A 23,796-nucleotide genomic window follows, 5' to 3' on the forward strand; every position below is an offset into this window, starting at 1 on the left:
CACCACTAAAGACAAGGCCAGAGAACCGAGAGATGTGGAAAGAAGGAGAAAAAATGCAGAGCTGCAGCCTTCCATCAATCAGGCCACCTCTTCTGAGACCCAGTGCTGTTGTTTAGAACCTTTCCTGCCTTGCCCTGGACCAAAAATGTCACAGACTTGTACTTCTTGGTGATGGTTGCATGGCTCTGCCTTCCCCACGCCACCTGAAAGCACTTCAAGGTGGCAGCTGCCTCTTCCTATAGCAGCAGGACCAATCCAGGACTAAGCAGCTGGTCTCTGCATCCCAGGTGAGCCCAAGAATTGGAGTAATGCTGGGTTGTTGTGGGTGAGGGAGAAAGACCTGCAATAATATGCGGTAAAATTTTTACCTCATGTTAAAACATTTAACATGTTAATTGTGTTAATAACATTAAATGTGCAGCCTAGTCTAAATTACTTTTTATATATCATTCTAGAATGTCTATAAGAATTAATGGCCCTTTTTGCAAAGCCCCAGTAGTGAGTTTTGGCGCAGCATATGCAATGCAGCTTTTGGAATTGAATGGACTGTGTCGCCTTTGCCATGTGGGACTTGCTATCTGTGGTTTTTTAAGAAGGGCCCTAAGAGTCCCAATGGTTATCTTTTCCATCGGTGATAGTAAATGTTCTCTTTGATTTTACTCCTATGTCCTTTGTGTTGGACTGCTTTGCCTCCACAAGTTTGGTTGGAACCTCATTCTATGCAATTTCAGAAGGAATTGAAAACCTCTTTTTTTCTTTTTGGGAGGGGGGAGTGAATATTGAGGTTAATCTTTTATACAGTATATTGTTAACTTAATGTTTTTATGAGTATTGTAATTTCTGGATTTGTCTAGTTTGTTGGTAATCCACAATGGATGTTTTTGTAGGAATGTAGTTGATTGTAAATGTTTGTTGTGTTCTATTGTATAGACCTTGTGGTGGCCATAGAATTGGATTTGGTGACAGTTGTATTCCTCCTTTTGAGCATGATTTCTTTGCTTCACATTTTGGCTCTTTCTGATGTTTTTTCCCCAAGTCTGTTGCTCGAAGATCATAGGCAAATATGTTTTTAGAGCTGTGTTAGACAGCTCTGTCTGAAGCTGTGCCTGTACCACCCTTATAGGGGAAGGGGTGGAGCACGAGGAATTTGTCTCTGTTAGCGGGAGAGCTTAAACCTACTTGTCTAATAAGACTCAAGAAAAAGAAATTACCAGATAAAACTAAATTTGACCTTTTGTCCAACAAATCGGCAACTAGAGAGCTTGGGGTCAGGGCTATTGTTTGGTTTCTCCACTCAAAAAGGTGTTCTACTACCCCTGTAGTATGCCACAGAGTTGTTTTAAAGCACTCTTGCATGTGTTCCAACCACACATTTCCTCATTCTTTCTCCATCATTGGACATAGCTAGTTGCATACCTTACTCCTGACAAATACTTAAATCCTCCACTCCCCCCCACCAATCAGTGGACACTGAAGCTGATATGTTCCTCTCTCTTGTGTTTAGAAGAATGTTGTGGGGGTAATGCATTTGACTTTGGGCCTGCAGCAGATCCTGATAGTTCTGTTCTTTGCAGGTGACTTGTACTTTGAGAAAGCAGTAAATGGTTTCCTGGCAGATCTTTTCAGCAAATGGAAGGTGAGTCCTGCATGAGCTGCTCTCTCTTGCATCTTCTGGCACTGGATTGTGGAGTCTCTTCATATGAAGTAGAACTCCCTTTCTGTGGTAGTTCATTGATCTGCTCTCTCCCACCTTCGTTTTTGGTAAAGCCTTGATTGTTTAGTTTGTAAGCTCATTCGAGCAGGGACTGTCTCCTTTGTGACTGTACAGCTCTGTGTACATGTAGTAGCACTCTAGAAATAGTCTATTGTTTCTCATCAGTCCAGATACTTGTGGTTTTCACTTTTTTGTTTTTTGCTTTTTATCTCCAATGTGTATTAAATAACTATTCTTATTATAAATACTTAAAAGTGAGAATCATTAAGTTCCTTTCACTTAACTTATATAATCCATTGTCCCCTCACTGACGCATTTCACTTTCTTCCTCAGGGTTGGGGAATTCTGAAATTCAACCAAATAACTAGTTTAACACTTATCACTAGTAGATAAACTCATAGTTATAGCGAAATTATAGCTCTTACCGTCTATTCATACTTTGTTACTTTTACAAGGCTGCCGTTGCCAATTCAAGATGGCCACGGCATCCTTCAGTTGCATAGAAATAGGGCAACCTCTTAGACGTCACTATCTAACATAATCAATAGAATCTGTAGAACCGGAACACACCTCCAAAGCTACATGTGCTGAAAGGGGATTGTTACTCCACTATGGTCATCCAATCAGAGGTTTCATTAAGACCTTCCGGCATATCCTGTTAGATTTGGAACACTCCCACATGCACTTACAGGACTTCTGGAATTTATCTAGCCTCCGAGTTAATTGTGCCAAATCTGAACTATTACCCTTGGCTTCTAGCAAGCAGGAGATCTGGCATGTTGATCTTCCGATACCACCAGTTCAGAAGCCGATGTGTTATCTGGGGGTCTGCCTGAGTATCCATCCTGAAATCATGTACCAGTACAATGTTCTTCATCATATTGAGGCTATACGTACTCTATGTATAAAATGGAAGGACCTTCTGCTTACCCTCTGGGGCCGGGTAGCTTTGTTTCAAATGATCCTCCTCCCCAAAATCCTATATCCGTTGCAGACTCTCCCCTTGTGGATTATTACTAAAGATGAATGGCCTTTAAATCAATCCTCCTCTCCTTTCTTTGGCGTAACAAAGCAGCCAGGATTAGTTTCGCTACCTTGACTTTGGACAAACGGATTGGGGGATTGAACCTACTGGATCTTCGATTGTACAATGTGGCATCGTTGATGCGTTTGGTGCATGAGGGCATCACAGGATGCTATAAATTCTTCCCAACAGGTTGGATGAAGGCGTGTTGCGCCCCTCCCCCCCATTCCTTCCTATCTTTATTGCTTGTGCAGCCGAGGGCCTTATCGGGGGCTAGCCCTCGATTTCAATTCTTGACTCCTTCACCAAGCATGGTGGTGGTGGAGGAAGAAAAAGTAGCAACGCTCCCCTCAGGCATCTCCTCTCTTGCCTTTGGTGGGGAATGCAGACTTTTCCCCAGGGCTGGGCACTTCAGGGTTCCAATTGTGGGAGTTTTGTGGCTGTGGCAGTCTGTGGCATCTTTCTGAGGGGAGTATGGGAGTTTTCCCTACTTTTTCACAGTTGCAGTTAAGCAGGGTAATTGGACACAAGCACACTCTTGAGCAGCAGTAAGCTGCTAGCTTTGCCCTAGGTGTGTAAAAATGCACAAGAATAATGAAATGATGCAAATGTTTTCCAAAAGCAAGATTATTATTTATTCATTATCAAAAATGATTTATCATAAGGTTATTTGCATCATGAGAATTATTACCGAAGCCAAAAGCTGGCCTTGCTAGTAATGAATTCCAACATTCTACCAGTTACACATCCATATATATCCTAAATGACGGCATTCCTTCGCTACAATCTAACTGGTCCACATTATTTGCTTCCATATAAGGCTTGCTTCTATACCTTCATATGGGCGTGTCACAAAAGCATTTCTAAAATGTTACATTCTTATACCTAAAAAGTTACATTCTCATATTAAGCTTACATGTTTTATAAAGAAGAAATACATAGACAGATATTGTAATGTACTCACAAAGACTAATGCACACATACATCTTTTAAATCCCTTCCTGTTACGATCTTCTCTGTGCTGAGAAATCCATGTCCCTTTGTCTAACTAAAACTAGAGGAGAGAAGGAGGGATTAACCCCCCTCCCATCAGAGTTTCACAGAGTAGAAAAAGTTGCTTAAGGTCAGAGGTTAAATCCCAGATGTTATCCTCTCAGAATTTCTTCAGATTTCAAATATATGAAATCAAAGTAAAATATATTCTAATCTACACTTGTTACCTATAGCTACATAAGTAAATTCCTATTGTGTAGTTTTAATGACTTACTGACTTACTAAAACTTAATTCTGGATATATACATACAATGATACACATGTGGATTCGATTTGACTTTCTCACTGTAAAATCAGGGCCCCTTGGAATGTGAGGCAACCAGGTCAGAGGCCAACTCCTGTCTGCCATAACTTCCCTGAGGACCAGCCTAGTCCAGGCTGGACATACATCAGAACAAAGAAACCTTATAAAACTTAAGCTTTGCCATCTGGGGTAAATTTGCTATGGTGCTTATCAATCACACTAATGTCCCAGTCTGCCTTCCTGTTCCTCAAGCACATAGCACATGTGTTAAATCAATATGTTAGATTCCCATCTTTTGCTTTTGTCTCTCTGATTATTATATTCTGGCTTATCCAATATTTTCTAGTTTCATATATTTATATATAGCCGCTAATAACACATTCTCACCTGCTCTTGGATTAGGCCTTATTTATCAACAGGTTTTTCTAACTAGTGAATCCTGGTGCAATGTGAGAAAGTGTAATGGCTGAATTTTTTATTTTATGTTTGCTCATTTCACCAAAATCTACCTGTCCAGGTAAATAAGCTGGCCCTCCCCAGACCTACTTAAGGCACAGAACAATCTCACAGTCCCGTTGGGAGCTCCCTGTCACACAGTTCTGGGTCTATTTGTAGATACAACATTATTATTCTTCCATAGTGTGTCAGTGGGTGGGGAGCAATGGACCCTAATGAAGACATTAGCTACCTGGTACTGGGTCCTTAAGAATGCCCTTCCCGCACCATATTTAGCTAGGGTAGTTAATTTGTAGTCTCGTGACTTGGCGGTTGAGTATACTAGCACCCAATTTATGGACCTTTTTGCTAACCTTTTTCTCTTGGTTGGGTCTACAGACCTTAGAGAAATGCAATTTAAAATTCTGCATCATGCTTACATCTCTAAAACCAGGGGTCAGGTTATGGGCTTTTGGGATGATGTAGTCTGCTCCTATTGCCAGAAGGCTGCGGGCACAGTGGTACTCATGTTCTTGGAATGTACTCATACGGCTATTTGGCTTCAAGTTTCAAGTTTATTTAAAATATTTGATTTAATCGCATAATCCAAATCCAATGCGATTTACATAAGTTAAATGTTAGGTTAAAATAAAAAGTCAGACAATTATAACAATTAATACTAATTACAATAGTACATTTAAGAAAATGGGAGACAGACAACAATTGGCTTAAATACAATTCTAAAAAATAATAAAAAAATGGAAGGTCACGTGACACAAATGGCTTCTTCCGATCTACTCGTGATCCCCTTCTTAATCATGCCCAACATCCTGTTTGCTTTCTTCGCCGCCACCACACATTGAGCCGATGGCTTTAGGGTTCTGTCTATCAGTACCCCCAAATCCCTTTCTTGTTCGCATTTGGCTAATGTCACCCCCAACATCCTATATTCATGTTCTTTGTTATTCTTTCCCAGATGCATCACCTTGCATTTGTCTATGTTAAAATTCATCTGCCACTTTGTCACCCACGTTTCCAGCTGGTTCAGATCCTGCGAGGATCTTCAGAAGGATCTGAACCAGCTGGAAACGTGGGCGACAAAGTGGCAGATGAATTTTAACATAGACAAATGCAAGGTGATGCATCTGGGAAAGAATAACAAAGAAATGAATATAGGATGTTGGGGGTGACATTAGCCAAATGCGAACAAGAAAGGGATTTGGGGGTACTGATAGACAGAACCCTAAAGCCATTGGCTCAATGCGTGGCGGCGGCGAAGAAAGCAAACAGGATGTTGGGCATGATTAAGAAGGGGATCACGAGTAGATCGGAAGAAGTCATAATGCCTCTTTATAGAGCAATGGTCAGACCACACTTAGAATACTGTGCCCAACACTGGTCTCCATACCTTAAGAAGGATATAACTTTGCTGGAGAGGGTGCAGAGGCGAGCCACGAAACTAGTCAAAGGTTTGGAAAATTTGAGCTACAAAGAATGCCTCAGAAAACTGGGACTATTCACCCTCGAAAAGAGAAGACTGCGAGGGGATTTGATAGAGACTTTTAAAATATTAAAAGGATTTGACAAAATAGACCAGGAAGCAGCATTACTAACGTTTTCAGATGTGACACGGACAAGAGGTCATAGCCTGAAACTGAGTGGCTGCAGGTTCAGAACAAATGTCAGGAAGTTCTGTTTCACACAACGAGTGGTGGGCGCTTGGAATGCTCTCCCAGAGGAGGTTGTGGCGGAGACTACTGTTCTGGGTTTCAAGCGCAAGTTGGATGCACACCTTCTTGCAAATCATATTGAGGGATACGGGAAATCCGTGTCTCCAAAAAGGAGTATCTAAATGGGCCTCCGCGTGTGCGGATCGCCGGACTAGATGGACCTAGGTCTGATCCGGTGAAGGCGTTTCTTATATTCTTAACAGATACCTGCTTAATTTTTACTAGATCGTTCTCCCCTTTCTTGACACTTTGGTTGGGCGACAGGTGCCCCCGGGATTATGGCTTATTGCTTTTGGGAGATCAGGGGGAGCTTCTTCAAGGAGAGTTTACTTTGCCTCTTCAGAAATTTTTATGTACTGCGCTCCTGTTGCAACACTGGGTGGAGTTGAAACTGGCTTCCTTCCAACAGTGGCTACAGAAAATGCGGGAGGTAGCTACTTTTGAGATATAGACCTATCACTCTGCTCTGACTAGTGATAAGAGGCACTATGTTTCCTTGTGGCAGGCTTTCCAGAAAGCGGCTGATACAGCGGTACCTGAAGTCATGCCTTCATCCTGTTCTCAGACCCCAAGGGTTAGCATTGTTTGTCTGCTCTCAATCCAGAATTACTGATGTGTGCGTGCGGTGTGCCTGGGGTGCATTTGGTGTGGATTGTGTGTTTTGATATGGATGGTGGTGTCTGATGGGCTGGTTAGGGGTGAGTATGGGGGTTTGAGTTTTAAAAATATTATAGCAGCCCTGGTTAGTTTTTGGGCAGGTAACTCCTTTTTGTCCTTTTCATGCCTATATTAATGGGGTCCTTTCCCCCTTACTGGAGGACCATCGACATAGATTTTTTTCAGATAGTCTTTGCATTTGCTGTTATCCTGTTTTGTATTCTCATTACTATTCATGCACTGTTTGCCTTGCGGAGGAGTCTTATTGTAGCCTGATTTTTGTTTCATGCTATTTTATTGGCTGCTTTATCAATAAAAATCATTAAAAAAAAAGACCTTCCGGCATCATCGAGCCAAGTTCAAACATCCATCGCAGTTCTTTGATATTTAAATTTCTTTCAGTATTACCTCCCTCCCACCCAACTGTAATGGAGTCTAAAATTCTCCATTTTAGATCTTGCAATGAATGCCCCATAAGTTTTCAGTGGCGATTTAATGGGGCGGATTCCGTTAGGGTATGTATTCTGGATTTATGTTCATTCAGCCTTATTTTGATAGCTCTTGTAGTCCACCCTATTTATAATTTTGAGCAGGGACATTGTATTACATAAATTACATTCACGGTATTGCAATTTATTATCTTATTTAAATAGTAAACTTTGCCTGTCATGGGGTGTTTCCAAGTTTCATCTGTCATAGTGAATGCACACCATGACACTGTCCACATTGGGAATGATAACCCTGAATTCTCTGTAAAAGTGCTTTCAGAAAGCTATGATTAACCACTCCCCCTTTATTTCTATCCCGTCTATAAGAAAAAATTGGCTTGTCCACCACTATAACTATTGAACTATATGCCAATATTTAAAACTATATGGTTGATACTGAGGGCGAGGGTGGAATACCATTGAACAAAAGCGATTGATTCATTGGTTCGAGAATTCTGCCTGTATTGTAATAACAATTCTCTGTGGGCATATTTAGCTCTTTATGGACCACTTCCTTCGGATATCCCCATTTGTAAAATCGCTGCTTCATACCTCTTGCCTGTATCTAATATTCGTCTGAGTGGCAGATTCTTCTCAAGCGCAAAAAAACTGGCTGATGGGCAAACTTGTCTTGACTCTATAAGGATGGAAACTATAAAACCGGAGCAGATTGTTCCTGTCTGTATTTTTTCTGTAAATAGATGTCACTAGCGTGTTCTGTTGTTTTATAATTTTAATATCCAAAAAAGAAATCTTGCTGGTTTGAACCATTGCTGTAAATTTGGACGAATACTGGATACAGGCAAGAGGTATGAAGCAGTGATTTTACCAATGAGGATATTCAAAGAAAGTGGTCCATAAAGCATATTTAAGAGCTAAATATGCCCACAGAGAATTATTACAATACAGGCAGAATTCTCGAACCAATGAATCAATTGCTCTTGCTTATTACTTGGATCGGATCAAACCTAACAGAACTTTTACACAGCGGTTCCCGTCATTCAGTCATAACAAACTTGAAGTTCCTGTCACCAAGAGAACTATCTCCACATGGCTGGTGGACTGTGGAGATGCTTGAGCTGAACTGACGCTTGATGTCCATGACACTGCACATAAAGTTTGAGCAATGGTGACTTCAGTAGCTCATCTACGTTCCACTCCAATTGAGAACATCTGTAAAGCAGCCACCTAGTTCTCAATTCATACCTTCACAACCCACTACTGTTTGAAGAATTATTCCAGACGGGATAGTCAGTTTGGCCAAGCTTTTCTACAAAATGTATTCTCCACTTAAATGCCAACTTCCTCCAACCCTTTTGTTTTTGCCAGGCTCATGGTAGTTGTCAATAATCCTCTTCCAAGGGGCATGATCCTGGCAGCTTGGGAGTTACACATGTGAGAATATAATGCCTTCTTGTCCTTGGAGAAAGTTTAATTACTCACCTGTAGCTGGTGTTCTCTGAGGACAGTAGCCATATATTCTCATAACTCTCCCACCTCCCCTAGTTGGCTTCTTAGCTTTGTTACTGAACTGATGGTTCAGTGAGCTGACATTGGGTAGGAAGGCACCAGCACGCACATGGTATGGGTGGTCTTAAAGTTTAAAAGTGACAGTATACTTTTTGACTGTCCATGCCGGGTTCCAAGGGTGATATCAACCACATGTGAGAATATATACCTGCTGTCCTCGGAGAATATCTGCTACAGGTAAGTAACAATGCTTTTCAACTGCCCTTCATTTCCATGCTCATTTCCATGCTTGGAAGAATTACAAGGTTTGTGTTGCACTGATAAGTCTGTTTTTACTTTTCTCTGTCAGGAAAAGAACTGTAGCCATGAAGTGACAGTCGTTCTCTTTTCTAGAACATTCTATGATGCTAAGAGCATAGGTAAGATGTATGCTGCTCCTTCCTCCCTTGCTGAGCCTGAATCTTGTTCACCATCTTTTTCCTTCTTTCTTGCTTGTAGCTGTTTCTTTTTCTCATGTCTCTCATCCTCTGCTTGCCACTCACTTCCTACTTCTCATCTGTACCTTCTTCCTTTCTGTTTCCTAATACTGTTTAGGACACCAGCTTCACCAAGCTGGGTGATTCCTGTTTTGTAGTAACTTTAGTGTAGCAAGAACATATGAAATAAGCATTGAGGATCCAAAGTTGCAAGACAGTAAAAAGAGTATGAAAGGTTAGTATCTGGGCTTGTCTGGCAGGCTAGAGGTCCAAGCAGGAATGCAAGCACTAAAGTACCTGAATCAGTCTGGCAGTCTTATTGAGTGGATTGGTTCTGCAAGTATGGTAGCCTTGAGAAAGGCCTGAGATATCTGAGAGGCCAGATGGGCAGGTATCCTGGAGGAAAAGTTCATTAATGATTAGCCAAATACACTTGGGAGAGCCATTGTATATCCCTTGAAATAAGCTATGAAAAATGGATCTATTTTTGGGATCTTCCAGATACTTGTGACCAGACTGTCTACTGTCTGAGACAGAGTGCTGTGCTCAGTGGGCCTTGGTCTCACTCAGCATGGCTTTTCTTATATTCAGGTAACAGCCGTATTTGTGTTGGTAGCTGTTTAGATTATTGTGAAACTCCTGAATTTGTAAGTGAGAGGGACTAGAATATTGGGTGTAAACAATAATAATAATACCAAAAAAAGGATCTACCCTGTTATGCTGCCCAGGTAGGTTTGGTGCAATGTTGAAATAAGGAGAAATTAGGTCTTACCTGCTAATTTACTCTCCTTTAGTCCCTCTAGACCGGCACAGATGGATATTATGCACTGCTATCAGCAGATGGAGACTTGAGAACTTCTGAGCTTCAACTTGAGCTATTAATGGACTGTGCAGTCCCTTAGAAGTCAGTTAACGAATAGCCAAGCAGAAATAAAACCTCCCAAGATGAAGGAAAGAAAACAAAGCAAATTCTCTCACTGTACTTATGTTGCTGCTACCTAATCCTGGTCAAGACCAGAACAGTCTGGGCAACCTTGCGAAAATGCATACAGCCAAAAGACTAGCTATCGTTGATGACGTGTTATCACAAGCACTGCCTTTAGGTGTGATTACTATTCATGTCAAAAAAACAGAATCAGAGTCTGTTGGGCTTTTTATTTTTTGTATCAATAACCAATTAAACTCTCTTCTTTATGCCTAAGAAATTGCTAATTAACCAAACTCCTTGCAGATCAGATACGGGTGGGGCTCTGTGCTAATCTAGAGGGATTAAAGTAAAGTAAATTAGCAGGTAAGACCTAATTTCTCCTTCCATAGCATCCCTCTGGACAGGCACAGATGGGCAGTACCAAAGCAGTGGCCATCAAGAGTGGGACCTTCACAAACCTGCCTCCAGAACCCATGCCCCGAAGACGGCATCCTGATGTGTGAACACATCCAGCCTGTAATGACAGACAAAAGAATGAATTGAAGACCAAACTGCCACCTTACAAATATGAAAAGGTAATACCAAGGAATGCTCTGCCCAAGAAGTTGCCTGAGCTCTAGTAGAATGAGCCCTCAATAGTGACGGAACCCTCCTGCCTTGCAGCAAATAAGCAGACTCCATTGTCTCCTTAATCTGACAAACAGCACACCAACTCTCAAAAATATGCCACCCAGACATATGCCAACAAAGTGGACTGTTTCTTTGAAGGCAAAAAAAAAGTCGCAACAACTTCGCTGAAATATCCCTTTTTACTCAAAGGCGCCCTCTCAAGAGCCAAGCCATAAGCAAGACTTGAACTGGATCTTCCATCCGTAACAGCCCCTAAATCAACAGATCTTCTCAGATAAGGAGGCTAAGAGGATCTTCCATCAGCTTCACAAAATCTCCCTCTACCAGAAGCACTCCTGAAAGAAGAACAACGCCTATCTTAAGACGAGGGACCATAGTTTCACTCACTCTTGACCAGCTTATCAAGCTCCTCCCCAAAAAGAAGGGAACCTTTTAAATCGAAACTTACTAAGCATATATTTCAAGGCCATATCTGCTGACCAGTCCTGAAGCTACAACACTCGATGGACAACCACACTAAGAGCCATAGATTTAGAAGAGGCACGGAACAGATCATATAAATCATCTGACAGAAAGGAGGAGCCCATCTCAATCTTACCTGATTTCTGTTCAACCAATCATCTGAGTCTCTGTGTAGCAAGCGCTCTGCCCAGCAAAAACAAGCCCTAGCAAATAAATCTCCACAAAGGCAGCTTGCACCGCCAGTGCCACCACATCAAAGCTCTCTTTTTCAATAATGCCTCCATCCAGCGCTCCTGGGGATCTCATGAGCAGTGCCACTGTCAACTGGAATGATATTCTTCTTGCTGATGGCTGAGACAACTGCATCCACCATCGGTGGCTTCAATGGCTTTCTGTCCTGGTCAGCAATAGGGTACAAATGGAACATGGACCAAGCAATTCAGGACAGAGCATCTGGAGCATTCCACTGTGCCTGAATAATGTACTGGTGCATAAGAAAAGAGCAAGAGGACTTCCAGATTCCTTTCAAAAGGGGGTCAACTATACGGGGAACCTCTTTGGTTGCCTCTTCAAACTTCAGAATTGAAGAAACTTGTGCAATAATCTCCTGTAATTCTTCCCAATTAAAGATCTGCATCGCTGAAGAATCTTCCCCAGGAGGCAGTTCTTCCATGTATTCTACTTCATGAGAGGGAAATTTGCGGCTTAGAGGGTCAAGATCCTCTATCCTCCAGTCGCTATCTGCCCCAACCTCCCCATCAAGGAGATCTTCTTCCTCCCAGTCCAAGCGTCTCCATTTCTGAGACAAAGTGGGAGAGGCCTCCCGCAGCCCCCCCCCCCCCCCCAGGACTGTTGAAGAGGCCCATCAGACTTCTTCAGACAACATGCTTTATACATTGTAAGGACAAAATTGGAGGAAAAATCTACCCTGAAAAAGTCTGGCTGCATCGGCTCGTTCTGAGGCAGAAGGGAGGAATGCATTGGTTCCAAAAGCAGATGGGCCTCAATCACTGCTGCGGAATTCAAAATGGCAGTGGTTCCTGCTGAAATCGGAGCTGCTGCCACAGCATGCTCTCCCTTGGCACACCCACCCACTGCCTCACTGCCCAAGAACTCGAGGGAAGCACCAACCCTGACCCCGAAGACGTTGCTTGAAGAGTCGAAGGGTTCTGGCTGGCACAAAAAGAACACTGCCCTGTGGTATCCACAGCACGACACTTCATGTGTCACAGTGCTTCTGATGCTGTGCACTCATTCTTCCCAACAGGGAAACAGAAAACTCAAAGAAGACAACAACTAGCACTGGCAAAAAATACAAGAATTATCACTCCTGTGAGGAATAAGCTGAACACTGCCTCTTTACATAGATTTGGCACCAAACTGTGTAAGTCCTTTATTTTTTCACCCACTTAGTGCTTGGAATAGGCAGATCCCTCAGGCACTCAAGGCCGACTGTCTGCTAAGAAACAAGAAGTGCAGCCAAGGCACTCAAACTTTCAGTTTTGATTTATTTTTACCCCAAAGACAGGACCATCAGCCAGGACCAAATCCAACAAAAAGAGAGGTTTTCTTTTCTTTTTTTCCTAAACTATCACCACAAAAAAAACTATCTCAATACAAATCCCCCAGGGATAGACTGCACAGGCTTACCACTGCTACCATCTGCTGAGACTAAGAACAGACTGGCTTCCAGGGGACTGCGCAATTCATTTAGTTCTCAGTCTCCATTTGGTGGTAGGCATACTACCCATCTGTGCCAGTGTAGAGGGATGCTAGGGAAACAGCTTTCTAAATAAGGTATGATGGTATATAGGTGGTTATTTTGTAGCTAGAAACTGCCATGTATATCTCATGTGGACAGAAATAACTGGATGAACTTTGTTGATCTTATTTTGTTGTCTTCTACTGATATACTCTGTTGAAGAATGAGTATGTGTTAAAAGTGAGGAAGATGAGGAAAGAAGTAGGTAGAAGGAAGTAGGTTTTATATGGATATAAGGCAGGGGTGTCAAAGTCCCTCCTCGAAGGCCGCAATCCAGTCGGGTTTTCAGGATTTCCCCAATGAATATTCATGAGATCTATTAGCATACAATGAAAGCAGTGCATGCAAATAGATCTCATGCATATTCATTGGGGAAATCCTGAAAACCCGACTGGATTGCGGCCCTCGAGGAGGGACTTTGACATCCCTGATATAAGGGATGGGATGGAGAGAAGGTATCTAGAGGTACAATAAGAAATGGAGGGAATGGAGAAGATGGAAATCTGTTTGGGGGGTGGGGGGGTGAGAGTAACTGTCTATATTCTATTGTTATCACATTTCAGATGAGTTTCCAGAGGTTCATCGAGCTTCAATTCGTCAAGATCATGAAGGAAGATTCTGTGAAGATTTCTACAAGTGAGTTTTTCCTGTGGAATCTGTGATTCCCAAGGATAATTTTCTTTGGCTGAACCTAAGTTTCCAAGTTTGTTACATATTTGATATACCATCTATCAAAAGTTACCTAGATGGGTTACAATATTACATTTTTAAAAATAAATAAAAAAATGGGGGGGGGGGGCATTGAGAGTTAAAATATCAAAGGCGACATAGACAAAGACAAATGGTCACAAGAGGCCCATGGGTAAGGATAGGTAAAATACATTGAAATAAAATAAAAGGGAGATAAGAAAGGGGTGGGAGTAACAATAGGAAGGGGAAAAGTGGTTCGAGATTATTACTCAGGCCTGGAAGGTTGTTGAGACTTCTCTTTATAATCTCCAGTTTTTAGACTTTCCCTTTACCCATTTCTTTTCTTATTCTTTTGATGTCTTTCCTTTACCTTTTTTATGATCTTTTGTAGTATTGGGATGTGATAAGAAATTATGCTCAAATTTTGCACCTGCCTTTGATCTGATACTCTGTTAGATTGTCCTCTTAAATCTGTAGGTAAAAGGGCCTGAGTGTTAACATGGCAAGATCATTTGCTTTTCTGAAGTACTCATAATACTCATGGAAAGATTTCTGTGTATGTGTATAGGAAGAGATTAGTTTATTTAACTTGCCTCTTCTCTAGTGGTTCTAGGTGGTATACAATATAGTACAACAACATATAATTATGAATAACAAAAACAACTATGACACAAACAAAGATAAACCAAAGCATCTAAAAACAAAATATTTTTCATTAAAAAGACCAGAAAGCGCACTGAAACAACCAGAAACTTTCCAAAATGCAATAAATCCTAATTAAGTTCTAATCATAGTGGGAGCGCATTCCAAAGAACTGGACCAGCTATGACCAACCTCCTATTTCAAACCCCCTGATTTGCAAAATATTCATAACCATGGAAGCACCAAATTAAATGCTCCTGGAAGTGCAAAGAACATATAGGAACACAGATAATTTACTATTTCTATTATTTTATTTCTTTTCTATTGCCTGCAAGCCCAAAGCTATCAAAGCGGTGTACATTCATCTGTATTGCATGCACCATAATAATGGTAGCCAATGCTGCTGTATTATCATGGGGGAAACCTGGAGGGGCATTTTCGATATGACATCTAAATCCAATTTGGGGAAAAGTCCAGAAATTAAGTAAGAAATAGAGTGATTTTCAAACCAGAAAACATCTTTTTTTTGTTGTTGCTATTTCAAAATTTACCATTGTCTAGCTGTTTTTGTGCTCGGTGCACCTTTCTTTAAGTACCATTTTCAAAGAAAATAAAAGGGTCCTAGGTTAAAATGCAGAAAAACAAGTCATGGGGATGTCTGGGACCTGCATTTTAGTAGACCGGCCAAACTGACATCTCAGCAGAGCAATGGGGAAGCCTAGGTGACACTGCAGTGCACTTCACATAAAAATCCCAGGTCCAATGTTCCATGTTACCCCCCTTATATTGTAATGAGCCATCCAGGAACAGAAAAAAACCCCGCTGTAACTCACTGTGCACAACTACAATAGCCCTCAAGTCTATGGATCTCACCTATATGTAGGTACAGAAGGTATTTAGTGATTTTTGTAGGGCTCACAATTTTCAGCATAAGTTTACCAATTAGATTGGAATATGGTCCTGGGTCCCCTTCTCCATAGTCCACTGCATTGACCACTAGCCTACTTCTGGGACCAGCTTGCTGCTCTAATAGGAATGGCCATCATATATGAAGTTGTCATAGAGCCTCTTATGTACTATCATAGTTACATCTTTGGGGAGTGGGAGGGGGTCAGTGACTACTGAGTGATTAAGGGGGGGTCATGCCTTAATTTCTCCAGTAGTCATCTGGCCTTTTAGAGCACCTTCTTGTATCTTAGTTGTGCTTGAAACAGATCTAATTCAAACCATCAGTTTTTGTCCCTTGATGTTTTGGGTTTGTTCTGTTATGGAAGAATGCCCAGCTTTTGGGAATGCCCAAGCCCCACATGCCTCTTTGAAATCTGGACGAACTGCAGAGAAAAATGTCTCAAATCAAAGTTTCAAAAATTGCAACTTAAATATTTTTGTGTAAAAAATATCCTTTTGCTGCTTTGACATTTTTCAGACATTTTCTCTTCTTATCTGAATACCTTATCCAAGGATTGGGCTTTTATCACTTATCTCTTGTCTTTTTTTTTCATTTGGACTGTTGATCCCTTATTTTAACAGTATGTTTATGTTCTAAGGACCCTGTGGAGCACTTTATGTTTTACTTTTTCTGTGTTCATGCTTGCTTTCTCCATTTCTGAGTCTCGTGTTGTTTTGCAGGGTGGTGGTACAAAATGAGAGGCGTGAGGAATGGGCTTCCTTACTGGTGACCATTAAAAAGCTCTTCATCCAGTACCCTGTACTAGTGCGATTGCAAGGGGCAGGTACAGTTTGCTCTTCTTGATACTAGAAAATCTTTCTTAGCATAACAATTTGTGTATCTGTTGCCAAAATTAATATATTCAGCTGAAATTTTATAACAGGATGCCATATATTTTTTTTTTGTAATATATTTTATTGATTTTCAAGAAGAAGCAAAACAAAACGCAGAATAACACAGTGTACAAGCCAAGGAAATGGATCCCAAAATTCCTTCGCATTTTACCATGATATTCTGCTCCCTACCCCCCTTACAAATATACAAAAACAGCAACTAACAAACCATAAACCCCATTCCAGTGAGTCTTAAACAGAAAAAAATCTAACATTCAACAAATGGCTACGAGCTCTGGGTATCAGAGTGGACCAGAAGGGTTCCCAACGAGAACAAAACGTTCACCCCAGCAATGTATCCAATGAAGGAAATTGGAGATGCTCCATGGAGGCCAGTTCCAACATCAGGGTACGCCAATGAGCCAGGGTAGGGATGCCAATTTTTTAAAACTTTGCTTTATAAAAGGAGTGTAGGCAAAGACGTGAAACAATAGGGAAGACAGAAATATTTTAATAATAATAGCATAGGAACATGTAAATCTGTTTGATCTTTGCTTGATTGACATATACAATATATTGTTTTGTGCTTTAGTTCTTTGAACTTTCAAAAAAATCAATAAATATTAAATAAAATAGAGCCAACTGCAATACCATGCAGATTTAAACGTGAAAATTTACATATGCTTCAAAGATGGTATAAACATGTGAAGGAACTCTACATGTAGGTGTGATCTTTCAGTGAACATATGTGGCCATAGAATTTTCTAAGAAGCCTGTATATTGTATGTAAGCAGGCTGTATGAGTAGAAAACTTATAAAATTGCATCTCTAAGGCTTTTCTACCATTCAGTGGTTGATACTCAAAATGTTAACCTTGGTTGTTAGTTGGAAAAAGGTGTTAGTTTTTGAAATTTGGGGTGAACAGATGAATAATGTTTGGCTCAGTTATGTGCTTTTAAACAGGAGGTTGGAAGGCAATGGATAGAGACCTGTATGTCTCGTGTTGCTGATCAGGTCTGAGGTTTAGCAAATAATTGTGCAAGAGGAAGAAGAAATGTGACCATCTCAGGAGGAAGGTGTCTAAAGTTACCAGAAGCAAAAAATGAGGTTTTAATGAATTCTGTTAGAGCAAACAATTTGTAGCATAATAGACCAAACCCCATTTCCAGTGCAAAAGGAGCATGATAAGTGCCCCTTCACCCACGAGAATTGCCTAAGGCATCTACATTTTTCAACTTCGCTTCTTTGTGTCACTGGGCAGTGCCTTAACGCTTCAGTTTTTCCTTCTGCAAACAAGATGAGAAGGTGTCTTTTCATCTGCTCTGCATCTGATTTATTATTTTCGGGGTTTTTATCCGAATTTTGAGGCTTCTTGGTGCTACAGAGGATCCTGGAAGTTCTGGGACAGCTCTGCCTGGGAAAAGATATAGCCTCTGTTTAGAGAGCTATAGCAGGGTGGGGAGATGGGAAGGCAACCCTTTTACAGGAAGCCTACCTAGTCGGCCTGCACTAACTTTTTTAAGGCAGCTCGGGAGAGTCTAATCTAATCTAATCTAATCCTTAGGTTTGTATACCACATCATCTCCACGTTCGTAGAGCTCGATGCGGTTTCCCTCTGTGAGCTCAGCTCACCCCTGATTTTCTGGTACCTGAGTGCAGGCTGAGTGGCACCATCTTAGTCCAGAGGATTTTAGCAGGTGCTGGCTGCGTCCCCCCTTGAAGACACAGAGGAGTTAGAGGGGTCAAGGGTTTCAGATACTTGAGGTCTGACTAAAAGGCAGCCCGAAGAGACAATCCCCTGGAGGAATTTACAAGCTTGTCTGAGGCAGAAATCTTCTCCATAATTCAGCTGCAATGGGAGCTAATGTAGGCATAGTACCTTCCATTTCTGTGAGTACAGTGATGTGTATAGGAGACATGGGGAGGGATTCTGAAAATCAAATTTTTGAGGGTCTCTAGCGCTTCCTTTAGGGTCCCTGCCTCCCCCAAAAAAACCTTCCCTGAATTTTTGGAACTTTATTATACCACTCCCAGGCCGTGTTTTTTTTATGCCAAAATGCTGCCATGGCAGCCATCTTAGATTTCCTGATTTTATTCTAAAATCTTCTATTTGCCTCAAAACTCCTCACTGTTACTAAAAATCAATTACTATGGACTCTTCAAGTTGTCTGACCCCTGTCTGATTTGCTCTGCCTGACTAGCTGAGGAGTGTCTGTGCGCCATGTGCTGCAGAGCACTTGAGAGGGGGGGAATGCTAGGCTTAGCTCTCTTTGGTTCCTTCAGGGTCTTAGTCGCAGGAAGCTCATTTGTTGGGGCATAAATTCCACCTAAATCCTTTGAATGGCGACTCAGTGTCAGTAACGAAATGCAAATGCGGGGATGCCTCTGTACCCATGAGGACACAAGAAATTCCCCTGCAGAAATCCTCGGGGATTTGACTCTGATTTTGTAAGCTTATGTGAAATATAAAGCATCTGCACAGTCTGGAGTGTCACCACTAGTTGCGCATGGGGGTTTACTTTCGCAGATCATAATTATCCAGTGAAAAGCTTTGTTGCAGGAACCAGAGGGCCATTGGGAAAAGGACTGGGATACCTGGGGTTCAGGGTCAATGCCTTTACTCCCTCAAAGTGAATCCTCAGGTTTAGAGAATTCCGGGTTGCAAGTGGTTGATAACAGCCAAGAGTTTTTGCAGCCCTAGACAGGGAAGGATACCAATCCCTGGAGTACTTGGGGATTCTTTTCAACAGAAAAATATACAAAATTCTAAGATTTTACTTAAAAGGCACTTATTCTGTCAGATATAGGGTCTGAGATTGTTTAATTGAGGAAGAGTGGAGACTGTTGATTGCAGGGTGCTGGTCACTGATGTACTGATGTACTGTTTAATGGCCATGGTGCTGTTTGTCGTTGATGCAACTTGTTTGTGATATGTCATTTGATATTTTGTATGCAAGTGTGTTAACTCGCCCTGGTTAAAGGCAGGAGATAAATAAATAAACACAGCAGAAGGCCATGTTTTCCTTTCAGAAGTACACAGGCTCCGGCTGCTTGAACAAATTAAATTAAAACACGCCATGAAGGTAAGGGGAATGGAGGGAGAGAGGTAGATAGATGCAGCAGTGATCGGTAGGTAGGAAGGAGGGAGGGAGATAGATGCGGCAGTGATCAGTAGGTAGGAAGGAGGTAGGGGCTGCGTGCAATCGGTGACCATGTGCGTTCCCTCCCTTAACTGCAGAGACAAGGCCATTCACCACTCCATGGGGCAGTGGCTGGCCTTGTCCCCATACCCGCGGTGAGCACTTTCTTTTTCTCTACCATTTTGGCGGGTTGGTAACAGCCACCATGTCATTCTCTACTCTATAGCCATTCCTTTGAGGAGTTGCATAAATGTTAGTGGTGGTTGCACTCAGGTAGGTGGCTTGTTTAGTTCCACCTTCTTTAGACTATATGTTTATTGGTTTGATTAAAAGTTATTGTTGTAGAGCAGAAAAGACTTGTTTTGTAGGGGAGTTCCCTGTGCCCTGCTTGTTATTTCTCCTTCTTAAGTGTTATCCATTGCTTTGGTACAAACTGAGGAGCTGAGGCACTGCCCAGTGACACAAGGAGGCGAAGTTGAAAAATGTAGATGATACCTTTTGCAATCTTCATGGGTGAAGGGAAGAAACCCACTTGTCAAAGACTCATGTTTCTTTCTACTGGAAAGAATATTATCGAGGTAAGAACCTAATCTTTCCTTTATTTTTTTTATTTTTAAAATTTCTATTCTGCCTGTAACCTTTTATGGGAAAAATTAAGTTACAAGACTTCAAACATGACACTTTTACAGACTGCTTAAGGATTGAATATTGGCCGTTCTCAATGTTTTGGATCTGCTACTTTTGTCACCGTTTCTCAGAGATGGTCACAAATGTGATTTTATTTTTTAACATTGGAGAATTTCTTAATTTTTTTTATATTGCCATATATACTCAAAATATAAACCAATCTGAATACTGAATATGCCAAGTTAACAGTTTTCCCCTCAAACAGTTTACTCAAGTATAAGCCGAGGGGATATATTCAAGCATACTGGTAATTCTTCATCCCCTTTAATGTCCTGCATTCCATTTCCTTCTTCTACCTTCATCACACTGCAGTGACGTCACTTCTTTCTTGCTCACCTCCCCCACCCATTGTGACTCTCTTGTTCCCTTCCCTCTCTCCCTTCTCCCCCCCCTTCCTCAGCGGTGACCGGCAATCTGGTGTCTCCTGGGCCATCTGGTCTCTCAGATCACCTCCTTCCTGCCACCATTGTGGCCTTCAGCCACTACCTGTTTAAAGGTTAGATCTTTGCCAGCAGCAAGTAGCGTAACTGATATGCTGCTTGCGCCAGATCTGCAAAAAGTTGTGTCAGAAGGAAGAGCTGTGGAACCAGTGCGAGCAGCTTATCAGTCATGCTGCTGGCAAAGATCTAACCTTTTACACAGGTTGTGCGGCTGTGGGAGGGAGGTGGTTTGAGAGACTGGATGGCCTGGCCACCTGGGCAGGAGAGGAAGACCCCAGATTATCGGTTACCCAGGGTGGGGACGGTGCACAGTCGAGTCTAACTCAGTTATAAGCCAAGACTCCAATTTTGGGGTGTATTTTTTGGACTCCAAAATTTCAGCTTATAGTCAGGTATATATGATATACTCCCAGGCTACTGAAGAAGTCAGTTTTACAGTGATTTCAGTGATGTTTTTTGTTGGGTTTTTTTTTGAATCAAAGGGAAAGGGAAAATGTGGATTATACCACCAAACTGATAACAACTTGACAAAGGCTTCTTTCTGTTCTACTATTAGTTACTTCAGAGTGTGGGGAAGTGGAGGGAATGTGTGCTTCTCTATTTCTTTTTACCTTTCTCATTCTCTCATGTAACAGTTTTATTTGGAATTATTCATTTTTCTGTAAATAACATCTCATCTTCTGTCTTTGGTTAGAGGGCTTTCCAAAGGGATACAATGCCACTTCAGCTCAGGGCAACTATCTGGAAGCCATTAACTTGTCCTTCAATGGTGAGTGGTGACAGTGCTAGAATTGACTGACTGTTAGTATTGAGGTATCAGAGATCACTGTGTAATGTTGGGAGAGGGATGAGATACCAGAGGAGAGGGGCAGGACAGAAATCAGGGGTGCCAGCCTGGAGTGGTAGGGAGATGCAGGGATATTATTCTGGAGTAGTGGGGTGATTAATAACTGATTGGATCTCTTTCTTTCTCTAGTATTTGACAAGCACTACATAAACCGTAACTTTGACAGAACAGGGCAAATGTCTGTGGTGATCACGCCTGGTGTGGGGGTGTTTGAAGTGGATAGATTACTCATGATTTTGACTAAGCAACGCATGATCGATAATGGTAAGGAGGGGTTCTACGGAAACTTCTGGCTTCAGGTAATTCTTGGGGGGGGCAGGGGGGGGCAGAAGGAACTGTATGCTAAACCATTGAGGCCAGGGACAAGATGAGCTCTGCGTAAGACCTGGATACAGGAGATTCTGGAAAGAGGGCAAAGGGATTGGAACTTATATACTGCCTTTTTGTAGTTTACAACTACACTCAAAGTGGTTTACATACAGGTACTTCAAGCATTTTCCCTAACTCTTCCGGTGGGCTCACATCAATCTAATGTACCTGGGGCAGTGGAGGATTATGTAACTTGACCAAGTTCTCAAGGAGCAGTGTGGGGTTTCAATCTACAACCTCAGGGTGCTAAGGCTGTAACTCTAACCACTACAGAACTGCAGAAGGTTTGAGACAGGCTCAAAATGAGAGAGATCCTAGAGGAGACATGCAGGGTAAGCTGTATAGAGCTTTTGTCTAGAGAGGTTCTTCTGTGTGGTTCTTCTGTAGGAGATGTTGGGGTAGGGTGGTGATGGGACCAGGGAGAGTTCTGTGAGGCTTTGACCTGAGAGGGAGGGGGCACAGGGTTGCTCTGTGGAGCTTCTGTCTGTATAATATCCTTAGGGAACAGGTGCAAGGTGAGCTTTATGGAGCTTGTGTCCATAGGAAATCCTTGAGGGATAAGAGAAGCACAGTGCTTCTATAGGATATCCTTAGGAGAAGGGTACAGGGTGAGTTATGTAGATTTTCTGTCTGTAGGAGATTGGGAGAGGGAGAGATGGGAGCAAAGTAAGTTCTACAAAAATTCTGTTTCTAGGAGATCCTTGAAAAGGGTAAGAGGTGCAGGGTAAGTTTTGTGAGGATTCATGTAGGAAAGAGAAACTCTCTGCAGGGGCTCTTTTGGCATATGAGTATAGTAAACTCTGGAGGTTATTGCTTTAGGAGACCCTGAGGAGGAGGGGTGAGGATGAACTCTGTGGCAAACGGAGACTCTTTAGGGAAGGGGGAGTTCAACAGCAGCTCCAGCTAATTAAGGCTAGGTTAAGTTTGAGACTGTTGTGTATGGTGTATTGGTGGTGCTATCTAAGGGCCACTGAGATGAAGCCTTTCTGTTATCTTTTTAGGTATCGGTGTGGACTTGGTGTGTCTAGGAGAGCAGCCACTGCATGCAGTGCCACTATTTAAGGTAATGACACTATGCTTTATCTGCATTTTTTGTTTGTTTGTTTACAGAGAATCTTCTGATGGGGAAGTAAGGGCATAAGGAGACCTGGTTGAGAGAATTTTATGGTGGAAAGGAGCTCAAGTGGGTTATGGAGGGTGGAGAGTACATAGGTAAAAGGAGGAAGAGACTGTATCAGCCTAGGGGGAGGCATGGATTAGAAACGAGGAAATTTTACAGATGTGTGTGTACCCTCTAACTAGTATATTTCTACATTTCCAGCTTCATAGTCGCAGCAGCCCTAGTGGATCCCACCTGGGAGATGATTATAACATCCCTCATTGGATAAATCACAGGTAGAACTCATCTTGCAAAGGGCTTAAATTCTTAATGAATATGATGCAGCAGAGCTGCCAACTGTTCTCAAACTTACTGGTAGGAGCAAAGAGAAAACCCCCCACTAAAACAAAATCAAGCAAAAGACTGCCTGTAAATATTTCATGCCAAGGATGCTTTGAGTGACAAGTTCATATTTGATGCCATGGGCTAAGGTTCCTCAATATTCTGTGTTCTCGATGCTTAGAGGTAGGGGGAGAGAAATCACAATAGAATAAGTTCAGCTCGGCATTAGAGAGCTGCACAGGAACAAGGTTGACAGGAATCCTGCAGAACCTTCAGGGTTCCCCCTTGGGCCCATGGGGATCCCGCAGGTTTCCCCTCTGGAAGTCTTCCCTCCAGCATCAGAGCTGACATCAGATGGAAGGCTTCCGAGTCAGCCACGTACATCATTCAAGAACTATGGCCCTGCAATGAAGCAAGTGTGGCTGGAAGGCAGGAAGGAGGAGGCCCACCTGGACAGACTCGCAGTAAGGAGAGATGAACTTGGACCACAAAAGGGAGGGGAGGGATCAAGCAAGTGTATTGGGACAAGGAAGGGAGAGAGGGAACATGAATGTGGGACAAGGGAGGGAGGGAGGGGGAATGAATGTGTTGGGACATGGGAGGGGTGCAAACTTGGAACAAAAGCTGGAAGGAGGGAGGGGGCACGAACTAGGGACACAAGGGAGGGAGGGAGCGCATTTGGACA

The 23,796-nt window shown here is 42.2% G+C and overlaps 1 protein-coding gene across 6 annotated transcripts in view; it reads left to right on the forward strand.

Annotated features, from left to right (window-relative positions):
* DEPDC5 (DEP domain containing 5, GATOR1 subcomplex subunit) overlaps positions 1 to 23,796 on the forward strand; it is a 123,865-nt gene that overhangs the window by 22,143 nt on the left and 77,926 nt on the right. For 5 of the 6 annotated variants that reach the window (XM_033956668.1, XM_033956669.1, XM_033956671.1 and 2 more), the window contains exons 9-16: positions 1,575 to 1,636; positions 9,165 to 9,234; positions 13,637 to 13,709; positions 16,035 to 16,138; positions 21,149 to 21,223; positions 21,431 to 21,565; positions 22,672 to 22,733; positions 22,992 to 23,065. In XM_033956668.1, coding sequence (XP_033812559.1) covers positions 1,575 to 1,636; positions 9,165 to 9,234; positions 13,637 to 13,709; positions 16,035 to 16,138; positions 21,149 to 21,223; positions 21,431 to 21,565; positions 22,672 to 22,733; positions 22,992 to 23,065 — 655 coding nt within the window. The remainder of the gene's footprint in view (positions 1 to 1,574; positions 1,637 to 9,164; positions 9,235 to 13,636; positions 13,710 to 16,034; positions 16,139 to 21,148; positions 21,224 to 21,430; positions 21,566 to 22,671; positions 22,734 to 22,991; positions 23,066 to 23,796) is intronic. The other variant, XM_033956673.1, reaches the window with a different exon arrangement.

This window comes from Geotrypetes seraphini, chromosome 8 (genome assembly GCF_902459505.1).
Source record: "Geotrypetes seraphini chromosome 8, aGeoSer1.1, whole genome shotgun sequence".
Lineage (NCBI taxonomy): Eukaryota > Metazoa > Chordata > Amphibia > Gymnophiona > Dermophiidae > Geotrypetes > Geotrypetes seraphini.